The sequence below is a fragment of the Pongo pygmaeus genome, chromosome 18 (genome assembly GCF_028885625.2).
Source record: "Pongo pygmaeus isolate AG05252 chromosome 18, NHGRI_mPonPyg2-v2.0_pri, whole genome shotgun sequence".
Classification (NCBI taxonomy): Eukaryota; Metazoa; Chordata; class Mammalia; order Primates; family Hominidae; genus Pongo; species Pongo pygmaeus.
The window spans coordinates 84,979,818-84,992,489 of NC_072391.2; the positions used below are offsets into that span (position 1 = coordinate 84,979,818).

At 61.4% G+C, this 12,672-nt stretch overlaps 1 protein-coding gene across 1 annotated transcript in view; it reads left to right on the top strand.

The window, feature by feature from the left end:
- Window positions 1–12,672, top strand: part of JPH3 (junctophilin 3) — a 100,391-nt gene that overhangs the window by 82,954 nt on the left and 4,765 nt on the right. Inside the window, exons 3-4 of the mRNA XM_054453284.2 lie at window positions 3,707–3,831; window positions 8,793–9,673. Of these exons, the coding sequence (XP_054309259.1) occupies window positions 3,707–3,831; window positions 8,793–9,673 (1,006 nt within the window). The remainder of the gene's footprint in view (window positions 1–3,706; window positions 3,832–8,792; window positions 9,674–12,672) is intronic.

The window sequence follows — 12,672 nt, forward strand, 5'->3', positions numbered from 1 at the left end:
TGGAGGTTCTGGGACTTGCATCTTCCAGTGGATCTGAGCCAAGGAGCTGTCACTCAACAAGGAGCCGTCAGCGGTAGGGAATACTACGTTCGTTCTGACCTGGGCCAGGGTGTGGGGGGCGGGGACCCCACTGTGGGGATGTAGGCTGCAGGATCTCGTGGCCCCTCCTCCGGCAGGCAGGGAGAGTTGAGCACAGTAGGAGTGGTGCTGGCAGGGCAGGAGCCCTCAGCTCAGGAGTTGAGAAGGAGGAGGAGGAGGGCTGCATGCCGCGAGCATGTGGCTGGGCTGGTTCCCCTGGCATGTGGGTGAGTGGACGTGGCGGGGGGACGGCGGGGATGGGAAGTTGGCTTCTAGCAGAGCGGCCATCCAGCAGGAGAGAGGGGCTGCCGGGGAAGGTACAGGCTGAGAACTCTGGAGTTTGCCCTTTTGGTGTTTCTCCAAGCAAGGTCCCTGCACCAGCGGGGGCCACCACCTCACCTGGGAGATAAAAGTGCAGATTTCCAGGCCCCACCCAGACCTGGGGAATCAGACACTCCGGGGCTGGGTCAGGCTGTCTGGGTTTTATCCCATCCTACAAAGACCCTATTTCCAAATAAAGTCATATTCCCAGGTCCAGGATGAACGAATATTTTGGGGGGACACGATTTAATCCAGTGCAGGTGCTGAGGGTAGAACCAGGAGTCACCGCAGGCCCCACCTGCCCCTCCGTCATGTGTATCTGTGGCCTCGTCTCCCGTCGGCTACTTCTCCGTCCTCGGTACCGTCCACAGCAGCAGTGGCCTGGGCAGCGAATCCTGCCAGCATCCACTCCACTCCCAGGTTGGAGGAGCCCAGGCATCTGTTCGGCCGGCCTATGGTCAGCAGTGGCCCAAGAACCGTGCCTTTTCTTGCCACTTGCCTCTGAGTCAGAGCGGCTCATGGGAGCCTCGCAGGCAGGGCCAGGCGGGGCAAGAACGATCGTGACCTTTTCCTCTGAGGAAGGTTGCAAGAAAGGCGGGATCTGTGACGTGACCAGGTGGAGGCGCTATGGAGCCACGGTGCAGGTGTGGGGGGCCCCAGGTGAGCTCAGATGCCCTCCCTGCCTGTGCCACCGCGGCCTGACCCTCCACAGGTGGGAGCCACAGGCGTCAGGAGCCATTACCCCTTGGAGAACTGAGCGCCAGGCCGAGACCTGGTGTCTCATTTATAACGAACCGCTGCAGTGCGTTTGGGAGTCTCCTCCTTCGTGAGATGCGCTTGTCTGGATTGGTTTTATTTTAGTGTTGGCACCACATCGTCTTTTTATATATGTGTGAACATATATATGTAAATACACGTATGATGTTGATGAGTTAATGTTGGTGGTGTTTTTACTAAGCAAAGATGTGGGAACCAAATAGGGGCCCCTCTGGGGAGGGCCCCTCCAGGGAGTTTCCCATTTGGTCCCTTGTGCTGTGTGTGGTGGGGGGCATTGTGGTCGAGGTCTGAACAGAAGACCCCATCCTCTCTGGGAGCTTACGGGAGTGGGAGAGACGTTGAGGAAATATCACCCATCACAGGAGTCAGGTGCATGCGGTCATGATAGTTCTGGAAGGTCAGGTGCATGCAGTCATAGTTCTAGAAGGTGTCCCCGGGGCAGGAGATGTTTTCCTACTTTCCTTGGCTTCGGGGGAGCTCGGAGCCTGCTTTCCTTTGGGTTCTGGGCTGATTCTCGGGCAGGAGATGGGATGCAGTGTCCTGGGTGCTGCACCATAGCTGAGCCTCAGATTCTCTGTCCAGGGCTAGCTGTGTTCAGACCACGCATCTTTAGTTTTGGGGCATCGCAAATCCTCCTGGAATCTGATGAAAGCCGTGGACCCTTTGCTTGTGGGGGGGTCTTGCAGAAAACTTTGAGTACAGTTTCAGGGGATGCACAGACCACCCAAAGGCCTGGGATCAGAGCCCCCATAAGACAGGGGGTGTGCTCTCTGGGCCAGCGTTTGGGGCACTCTCTGGCTCTTGGAGCCCTGGTGGGGCATTCCCAGCAGCTTGTTTCATTTCCTGGACACGTGTTCTTGGCTGTGGTTTATATTACTCTCTGTATGTAAATGTCATAGGTTTATTTTCTTCTAGTAACATTGTTCCTAGTTAGCACAGTGGAATCTTGAAACAAGAAAGCCATCTTTCACGAATAGTGTGTGGTTTCCAGGCTTAGCCCATGGACTTGGAGTGACAGGTATGGCAGAGATGGGGGGTCAGGCTGCGTAGAAGGTGTTTGCGCCCCCCAGGTGCAGGTGTTAATCCTCACCCCCAGGGCGATGGTGCTAGGATGTGGGGCCTTTGGGAGGTGATGGGGCTGAGGACGGAGCCTCATAGTGGGGATTAGTGCCCTGATGAAAGAGGCCTCAGAGAGCACCCTCGCCTCTTCTACCATGTGAGGACCCAGCAGGAAGGTGCCGTCCAGGACCCAGAAAGTGGGTCCTCTGCAGACACCAAATCTGCTGGCACCTTCATCTCGGACTTCCAGCCTCCGGAACTGGGAGAAAGCAATGTCTGCTGTTGATGAGCCGCCCAAGCTGCGGTGCTTTGTTCCAGCCCGAACGGGCTAAGTCAGGAACCGTGAGCAGGAGACCTCCCAGGGAGTCTGCTCGGAGGGGGGATTGGTCGTGGGGGAATTGGTCATTGTGCCTCAGTTTCCCCAATGTTGGGGAAGTGGTGCCCATGGCCACTAGCAGGTCCCCTGGGAGCCGGCACACCAGGCAGGAAGAAATGCAAGCCCCAGGCCACTGAGATGCACAGAGCCCCACGTTCTGCCTTCGGGATGTCTATCTAGTCCCTTGTTTTACAAAGGGCGGGCAGGTCCCCTGCAGGACTCAGCAGAGGGAGAGACACAGTCAGGGAGAGGCCAGAGGAGTGACGTGCCCGGCCGCCCACAGGTACAATGGCTCCTTCGTGCCACACATGGGTGTCGGCATCATCTTTCGGTTGGGTGAGGGAACTGCCCACCTGCCCAAGCCCTGGGGTCCCAAGTCAGAGTTGCTGGGATTACTGGGCAGGGAGGTGGTCCCACAACCTACACCAGGGCAGTGGCAGGAAGCACAGACACACACAGCACAGCGGCCCGGCACCGCTGGAGTGGGTTGTCCGGGCTTGGACTCTTTCTGTGCACATGCTGATGTTTGTTGATAATAAGAACAGAAACATTTTCTTTTTTTTTTTTTTTTTTTGAGATGGAGTCTTGCTCTGTCGCCCAGGCTGGAGTGCAATGGCGTGATCTCAGCTCACTGCAACTTCTGCCTCCCGGGTTCAAGCAATTCTCCTTCCTCAGCCTCCTGAGTAGCTGGGATTACAGGCACGTGCCACAACACCCGGCTAATTTTTGTAATTTTTAGTAGAGACGGAGTTTCACCATGTTGTTCAGGCTGGTCTTGAACTCCTGACCTCATGATCCGCCTGCCTCGGCCTCCCAAAGTGCTGGGATTACAGGCGTGAGCCACCACGCCCTGCCCAGAGGTGTTTTCAAACATGTCCTGTGCACTAGGCCTGGTTGGTTGGTGCTCAGTGATGTTTATTGAATGAATGAATGAATGAACGAACAAACAAGGTTCAGAAGGCTGAGGGCAAACACGGGGTGCCAGCATCTTGTCTTAGCCCAGCCCGTTGTTGGGGGGTTAGCGGAGTACCTCGACCCAGACCCCTGTCACCTGTGCCTCTTGCCCCCCTCACGCTCCTCCCTGTACTCCCCCAGGACCTCCCACTCTCGGGCAAAGGCCGAGGCAGCCCTCACAGCGGCTCAGAAAGCCCAGGAGGAGGCGCGGATCGCCAGGATCACTGCCAAAGAGTTCTCCCCTTCCTTCCAGCACCGGGAAAACGGTGAGTCTCGCCCGGCCTGATACTGGCATCGTGGGGAGGGGTGTGTGGATGGCTGGGCAGTCCTGGCAGCAGATGCGTCCTCCAGGGCGGACAGGCTTAGATGGGCTCGGCCCCAGCTGCTCCCCTGCCCGGTGTCTGCCTCTCCCCCGGAAGGTGCCTGTTTGTGCCGAGGCCTGGCCTGGCTCCCCGGGACACAGGACATGTGTCTTGGCAGGTCTCTCCCATTCTCACAGCTGCGTCCTTGTGGCACCGCGTGTCACTTGCCGGCTGTCCCTGATGGTGAATGCTCACCTGCCCGGCCTGTGCTATCTGCTGCCCACCCTCCCCCAGTGTTGTTCTAGAACCTTCTGTGATGATGGAACTATCCTGTCTGCTGGGTCCAGCGTGGCAGCCACTAGCTGGGTGTGTCTGCGGTGCTGGCTCTTGACTTGCCTTTGTTGTGAACTAACTTAACGATTAAACACACCCAGTGGCTGCTGGGTTGGACAGCGTCACAAATGGCAGCTCCCGCTGTGCCCCTCGGAAAGAGCTGGAAGCTGCTGCCTGATTTAGGAACCTCGTCCTCCCTTTGAGGGGGGTATCATGGGTGATATGGCCCAATGACAGTGGCGGGGGCGTGGAGGGCGTGGGGTGGGTGGCAGAGACGCCGTGGCCAGCTGCCTCCCATCTCCTACCTCGCCTGGAAGCTTCCTTTGCACCAGAAGGCCCCAGAGAATGGGGTTAGGATCACGCCCCCTCAACCCGAGCTCTGACCGGTGAGCGGCATTCGGATTAGGCTCTGCACGCTGGAGGTCCGCACCCTGACACCACAGCCTTGAACTTGCTTGCAACGCCTGCTACTCTGGCCTCCAGGACAGGATGAGGAGCCCGGCCTGGGGGCTGTTGGGCTGGGCGCTCACCTGACTGGAACGTGAGCCCACGTCATCTCTAGAGGTGACCGTCCGCCACCACTCCAAGGCCTTTCCTTCACCAGGCGAGGGCCAGGCCCTGCAGAGCCTGTGGCTGCAGCCTGGAGGTCAAGAGGATGAGCCCCCGCACCCCCACTGCCTTGGGCAGCTTCTATTCCACTCTGTCCCCTCCACTCTCCTGGCCCCTCCAGACACGCGCACCCCAAAGTCTCCAAGTGGGAGGACCGCGGGCCAAGCGCCCCTGTGGCCAGTGGCGTCCTCCATGGTCTCGCCCTCAGGCCCTGAGTTTCCTTCTCCCTGGGCCCCTCCTTGCCTTGCCCATGACCAGCTGCCTAGGCTGGGAGGCGGTGGGGCGCACACTTGGGGGCACACGTGTAGCGTGCACGTGCATTGGGGAGTGGGCGCAGTGCCGAGGGAGGACGAATGGAACAGGGATGCCGGAGAGGAAGCCAGTGCCGTCGGGGGCACCTGCCGGAACCCTGGCTGGGCCACTCCACGCAGAATGCACGTAGGACAGGATGGGATTCCACGTACCAACCCTGGCCCATGGTCGCCTCAGCTCCAGCCCTGCCTGCGGCCTCTTTTGTTTCCTCTCAGAGCCTCAGTTCCATGTGTGAAAGGAAGGGGACCAGACAGGGAACGTTGAAGCCTCCATCCTGTGCCAAATCCCCCAAGAGATGCGTCCACCAGAAGCTCCCAACGTGACTTATTTGGGAGGAGGGTCTGTGCAGGTGTCATTATGGAACAGACTTTGAGACAAGATCAGCCTGGATTGGGGTGAGTCCTAGATCCACGCAGTGTCCTTAGAAGAGATAGAAGAGGAGGAGACGGGCGGATGGAGTGATGTCAGAGATCATTGGAGCGGCTGGAGGGTGGCTGGAGCGGAGACCCCGGAAGGAAGCAGCACTCCCGATACCTGGATCACGGCTTCCGACTTCCAGAAACACGAGGATGCCTTTTGGGTGTTTCTACCCCCACCCCCTCGTGGCGCTTTACTGCTCCAGTCCCAAGAAATGGGTGCAGGCTCCCCCACCCTGAGAATTCCAGTTAAGACTTTGGAGTTAGAGATGCTTCCTGGAGGGCTCAGTCCTGGAGTCAGAGGTGCTTCCTGGAGGGCTCAGGTCCCTGCAGGAGGGGCCTTGGGCTGACCTTTCAAGTCCTGAAGCTGCCTCCTCAGACAGTTCTTGTCTTCATGATACAGATGTGGGCCCCTGCGGGGTCCCTGTGATGGAGAGAAGGGGCCGCTGCTGCCTCACGGGTGGGAGTCCAGTCCTCGAGGGTCTGGCTGAGTTGGCCTCACCTCCAGCTGCTGCACCTTGGAGCCTGGCTCACTCTGAGCACCTTGGTCTGATCTGCCACCTCTTTGGGTGACGCCCTGGGGCCTTCTCTGAGCAGCATCTTCCCCGGAGGGAGTGTTCAGACCGTGTGTGTTTTACAAGCGCTGGGACTGGCATGAGATTTGATCCAAGCGTTTCTTGTTTCCACCTTGGATGCGTTTAGGATCAGTGTTCCCAGACCAGGCACCCCGGAGCCTTCTTGGCTGCTGGGGAGGGGTGGGGCCAGAGGAAGCTGTCCAGGTCCTTCCTCAGTCGTCCTCACAGCCAGGAGCTGCGGTCACCAACGACAGATGACAGAATGGAGCCTCCAAGAGGGGAACAGGCCGGAGCACTCAGGCAGGACGTGGTGGAATCGAGATTTAAAACCAGGCCCGGCTCTAAAGCCTGGGCCATGCTGGCTTCTAGAAGCAAACTATCCAGCGCTTCAGCTGCAGAGAGTGGCTGGCTCCAGCCTCTTGCTGCCTGTCTGGGAGATCCCTGGCAGCCTCCCAGCCTGAGAACTCTGACGGTCAGCGTTCTGCCCAAGGCCACGTGAAGGCAGGACCACGAAGGAGCCTGGCCACGCGGTGTCCAGTGCCCAGGCCACTCCTGGTGACATCTGCCCTCGCCCCAGAGGCAGGAGGACTGAGCGTCGGAGGCTACAGGACGCAGGCGGCTTGAAGGCACAGGAACGGAGCTGCAGGGGCTTCAAGAGGACCCGCCCCGCATCTTCACCACGAGGCTTCTAGGAATGTTACCAGCTCAGGAGCTCATTTAGCTGAGGGTGCCCTCCTGCTGGTGGTGCTGGGAGTCGGGGCCCCTCTAGGGTGGGGTCTGCTGGGCCAGCCAGGCCTGATCTCCGCAGCAGTGGGTGGACGGCCTCGTGGGAAAGGCCAGGGCGCCATTGGGGGTGGGGGGAGCCTTGATCCCGGCCTGCTAGGTCCATAGTGTCTAAGGCACAGGAATGCCGGCCCTTCGGAAGTCCCATCCTGGCCAAGGAGGAGATGCAATGTGGGTGATCCGTGGGCATGATCGGGGGCCTCTGACGGGGCCAGGGCTGCCCTCCACATGGGACCCTCATGGGGAGACAGAGGTGGTAGGGCTGGGTATCAGGTGGGTACATGGATGTCAGCACAGTTCTACACGGACCCTCTCTGGCCCATTCCCTGCTCTGCTAGGGGAACACCCAACCAGCCCAGCCCTGCTTCTGGGGAGTGACCACAGAGAAGCAGTCATTGCGACCTCAGAGTGGCCCACCCACACCCCTGTGTGACAGGAACTCAGACTTGGGAGGGCTGGCCACCCACCCAGAGCCACCCAGCTGTGCCCCAAGCCCCATGCCAGGGCCACGGCCTCGCTCTGCTCAGCACTGCCTCTTAGACCAGCAAGGAAGAGGACGCAGCAGCCCAGCCTGGTGGTATCGCAGCGTGCCCCGAATCTGCTTGCTAACGTCTCTTTACAAACGGAGGGCCTATCTGGTGCCATAGCAAGGGTTTCTGGCCACACCGAGGGTAGCCGTGTCTCCCAGACCTTCTCTTGCCCAAAGGTCAGACTCGGGGTACAGGCCAGGAGGATGTCCGGGCGTCACAGACTCTAAGATGGGCAGTGGCTCTTGGTGTCCGAGCTGGTCTCATGAGGTGGCCGCCCTGGGTAGAGCTCTGAGACCTCCGTCCTCAGAGGGAAGACTCCCCAAATTCCCACGGAGCTCTGCACCATTTTGGCTCAGGCAGGACGGGGATGCTGGGGGCAGGGGTCCCACTGTTCTGTGCTGAGCCTAGGACCCTACTTGAGATGAACGTGTAACTGTTTCCCAGAGGGTAAGAAGCACCGCGTTCTTGGGTTTCTCCTAATGGAATAAAGTCGGGCATGGCTCCTGTGTCCCTGCGTTGGCAGGAAATGAGATCCCAGTCAATGTTCTTGGTTCTCACCTCCTGCTGGGGGCTCACGGAGCTCTGGAGAAGTCTCGGGGCTAGTCCTACAATGCTGCCCCTCCCTATCCAGGTCTCAGGGTGGGGGCTGATGAGGACTGAGCCACCGGCAGACGACAGGGACTCTGCTGGCCCTGGGTCCTGCGGTGACCTCCCATTCCGGGGAGCCCCCTGCCTCCGCAGCTCTTTGGAGACCAGGGGTTCCTTGACTCCCTGCAGGTGAAGGGGAGCCCCGCCCTAGGACTCCAAGCCCCAACAGCCTGGAAAGGTGGGGAGGGAAGCCGGCTCCTGGGCTCTCACGCTGGCCCCGGCACTGGCTGTTTCTCAGCAAGACTGTCCCAGCACCCTGAGACACAGTCCCAGGAGGGTAGGCGTGTTGGCCTTGCTGTGACAGCTCGGCCTCTCCAGACCGGTGGTCAGCTAGGGTGAGGGGCTTCCTCTCACCCTCAGGACAGGCGAGTCAGGGTTGGTGGGACCTGAGTTCACACCCCAGCGTCCTCACGTACTTTCCCAGCCTTGGGTCTCCCTTGTAGCCTGGGAGCTGCTGTCCGCCCCTCCTGTGGTACCTGGGCCCAGCCAGTCTCCCGCCAAGTGTCTGTGGGGTGGGAACCACGGGGGTCCCACAGAGGGCTTTGGGAGCCACGGTCCCCACTCCCCTTCCCTGCAGCCTTTCGGTGAATGGGAAGCGCCTCTGCTGTCCTGAGGTTCTGCCTGGCGCCCTGGCCCAGGGACGCGGCCTCCGGGATCGCGGCCTCGCTGCGGAACGTGCTGGGTAACGCCATCTGGTGTGGTCTTGTGTCCCCACACAGGGCTGGAGTACCAGAGGCCGAAGCGTCAGACCTCCTGTGACGACATCGAGGTGCTGTCCACCGGGACACCCCTGCAGCAGGAGAGCCCCGAGCTGTACCGCAAGGGCACCACCCCCTCCGACATGACCCCCGATGACAGCCCCCTGCAGAGCTTCCCCGCCAGCCCCGCAGCCACCCCACCGCCCGCGCCCGCCGCCAGGAACAAGGTCACCCACTTCTCGCGGCAGGTGTCGGTGGACGAGGAGCGGGGCGGGGACATCCAGATGCTCCTGGAGGGCCGGGCCGGGGACTGCGCCCGCAGCAGCTGGGGTGAGGAGCAGGCCGGGGGCTCCAGGGGTGTCCGCAGCGGTACCCTGCGCGGCGGCCTGCCCGTGGATGACTTCCGCACCCGAGGTTCGGGCCGCAAGCAGCCCGGGAACCCCAGGCCGCGGGAGCGGCGGACGGAGTCACCCCCCGTGTTCACGTGGACTTCCCACCACCGGGCCAGCAACCACAGCCCTGGAGGCTCCAGGCTGCTGGAGCTGCAGGAGGAGAAGCTGAGCAACTACCGGATGGAGATGAAGCCCCTGCTGAGGATGGAGACGCACCCCCAGAAAAGACGCTACAGCAAGGGCGGCACCTGCCGGGGCTTGGGGGACGACCACCGCCCCGAGGACCGGGGCTTCGGGGTGCAGAGACTGCGGTCCAAGGCCCAGAACAAGGAGAACTTCAGGCCGGCCTCCTCCGCGGAGCCCGCGGTGCAGAAACTGGCGAGCCTGCGGCTGGGTGGGGCCGAGCCCCGACTGCTGCGTTGGGACTTGACCTTCTCCCCGCCCCAGAAGTCCTTGCCTGTCGCTCTAGAGTCCGACGAGGAGAATGGGGACGAGCTCAAGTCCAGTACGGTGAGTGGGCGGCCACCAGGCTGGTGCCAGTGGAGGCAACATCCGCCTCTCCGCTGACCTGGGGTTTCCTGAGGGTTTCCAGCAAGGTCACTGCTCCCCTGTTCCTCTCTAGGGGTGGAGTAGGGTGGGGGTACAGCCAGAAGTGGCGGCCCTCAGGTCGCTGGGACCCTCCCCTAGGAAGCCAGGTGGGGCAGGTGTCACACCTCTTTCCGTGAGAGGGCTGCCCCCAGGCTGTCCAGAAAGCCTACAAACCTCCTGGCTTCCAGGCAGCATGGGACCCCTGCGCTCCCTGCAACATGCTCAACCCCAGCTGCTCCGAGACTCTGTGCCCCTGGTCAGTAGCCTTGGGCCGTGAGATGACCGCTTGAGTGTGCTGCATCCTGGACAGGAACCCAGAGGCCTAGAAACAGCTGGGGGTGGGGCTGGCCCCGGGGCTGGGAGTCAGGTCAGACACCCCGGGGTGGGGGGCGGGGCTGCCAGTCCAGGTTTCTCTCACCCATGGCGGGTGTTGGGGTTGGAGCCGGCTCCCACGTGAGGACCCCTGTGTGCGACTCACCCTGAGCCTCACCCAGCACCCCCCACCCCCCCGCCCCCCTGCCCTAAATTCGTTCCTCCAGGGCAGGCAGCTTGGAGGGAAGAACATTGTCCCCCTGGGCTAGACTTGGTGTGCGAGGCTGGGGGTCCTGGGCTAGACTCAGTGTGCAAGGCTGGGGGTCCTGGGCTAGACTCAGTGTGCGAGGCTGGGGGTCCTGGGCTAGACTCAGTGTGCGAGGCTGGGGGTCCTGGGCTAGACTCAGTGTGCGAGGCTGGGGGTCCTGGGCTAGACTCAGTGTGCGAGGCTGGGGGTCTTGGGCTAGACTCAGTGTGCGAGGCTGGGGGTCCTGGTGCTTCACACAGGGCTGGCCTCCCCTTGAAGGAACCCTCACCCTGCAAATCCCACCCTGCTCCCTTGAGCAGTGCTGCAGGAATGAAAGGCTGTGGGACGGTGGCTACATAGGATCTGCGCACGGCCAGGCCCTCACCCCAGCAGGGCTCTGCTCGCTCATGGCTGCCAGGCAGTGCGTGGTGCTGAACAGAAGTGCCGCAAGCCAGCGTGCCCCTCGGGTGTGAGGACGCAGGGGGTGTCTGTGGGGGGCGCTCAGGGAGTGTGGGGCGGGCAGGGGGGCCATTGGTAGGTTTATTGTCGATGCTGCGGCAGGGGTCGGCGTCTGTCCCTGCCCGTGACCTAGGGGAGCTGTGGTTTTCTCCTTCTGCCAGCCCCACCCCCAGAGGAGTCACCGCGTGACACCCCTTTGAAGGGGCACGTCCTGCCGGGCGGCAATGCCTGTTTCTGCCTCTCGTTGGAACCACTGCGGACGTCTGTCTGTCCTGCTGTCGGGTTCCTAAGATGCCTCCCCCTTCCCCAAATGCCCACAGAGAACAGCCCCTGTGCTCCTGCTGGGACCAAAATACCAGCTCACACTTACAACTTGACTTTCCCCATCGCAGCCAGAGCCGTGTGCGTGGCTGTGCGCGCGCGGTTATTTTTGGAACAGCCAAGCAGTGGGCAGAGCGGGAGGTGTAGGGCCGGGTTCTATTTTTAGCCTACTTAATGCACTGGCACTTTTGGGTGCTTTTAAATGAACCTCCCTGGGGTCAATGCACAAGCTGGGGACAAGTGCCAAGCTGGCCTCTGGGATGAGTTCGCTATGGGACATGCAGGGTGCTACATGCTGCCCTGGTCCTGCCCGGTCTCCAGCTGGGGCTAATCTGGAAGTCCCGTCGCCACAGCATCGTGTCCCACCTGCCCTGGAGGATGCCAGCTGAGCTCCTTGGAAGTGACTACCCTGAGGTGTACCTGGTGCTGGTGCAAACAAGGTTTCCCTCCCCGTCTCCCTCCCCGTCTCCCTCCCCACAGCTTTGGAGCTGTGTTTTTTGCCAGGTCGGTGAGGGGAGATGGTGTGTAGAGGCGTGGCCAATCCTAAGCACTGTTCCAGGCCCTGTTGGTGGGAAGCAGGAGGGGCCTGTGCCAGCCGGCATCCATGTCAGGGGACAGGCGTCAGGGCAGTCGAGTGCCAGGCTGAGTGCCTACCACCTTCACGGGGGTACAGCTCTCTGCAGTGTCTCCCCTGGGCCACCAGCAGGGTCTTGGGTGCTGTCTTCTGGCCATCCCCCTCCACCATTCCCAACATGCTGCAGAGCTCACAGGCCGGAGGTCCTGGGTCCCACTGGCCACAGATGGGCCTGGGATTCTGGCCCGCGTAGGGCCCTGGCAATTCAGGGTTAAGTCTCTCGGGACGGAAGCACAGGTTCTCCCTACCGCTCTGCCGGTGAAGGAACTCTGTGGCCCTGGCTGTTTCCCTCTTGGTGAAATGACGGATATGACCTGATAGTGGGGTCCAGGGTTGGGGGATAGCTGGGGAGACAGAAGCTTCCCTCCTGCGGGCAGCCGTGCCCTCGCCCACAGCGTGCGTACCTGCTTCCCGGCCCAGAGCACGGGCTGGACTGTGGCAGAAGAGGTGCCACTAACCACCCCCACTCCGTCCTGCTCCCCCACTGCAGGCCGACTAACACCCGGCCCTTCCTCCTAGCTGGGGTGGGGGGGCATCAGTGGGCAGGGCTGGGCCCTTGGCTGTTCTCTGCCCCCTGCAGGCTGGCCCGGCCCAAGTTGTCATGGGGCCCAAGACTCAATACACCTGCCCGAGGCCATGATGCCACGGAAAGCTGGGTTCAGGCCGCTGCCCCTGGTGCAGAGGGCTCGGGGCAGCTTGCTTTCTCTCTGGCCGAGTGGAGGCCCTCGCTGTGTCCACACCTCCGCTTCCATCTGCGCCTCAGGTCCCTGATGGGCTGGGAGGTTGCAGAGGGGGTGGGCCTGGTGCTGCTGTGGCTGCAGGTGCCCCCTGGGCAGGACCTCAACCTCTGAGGACCCTCCTCTCTGAGCTGCATCCCGAGGGGGACAGTTTACAAAGCCCTTTGCTGACGGGGGTTCAGCTTGTCTGTTGAGCAAACTTTTTTTCTTT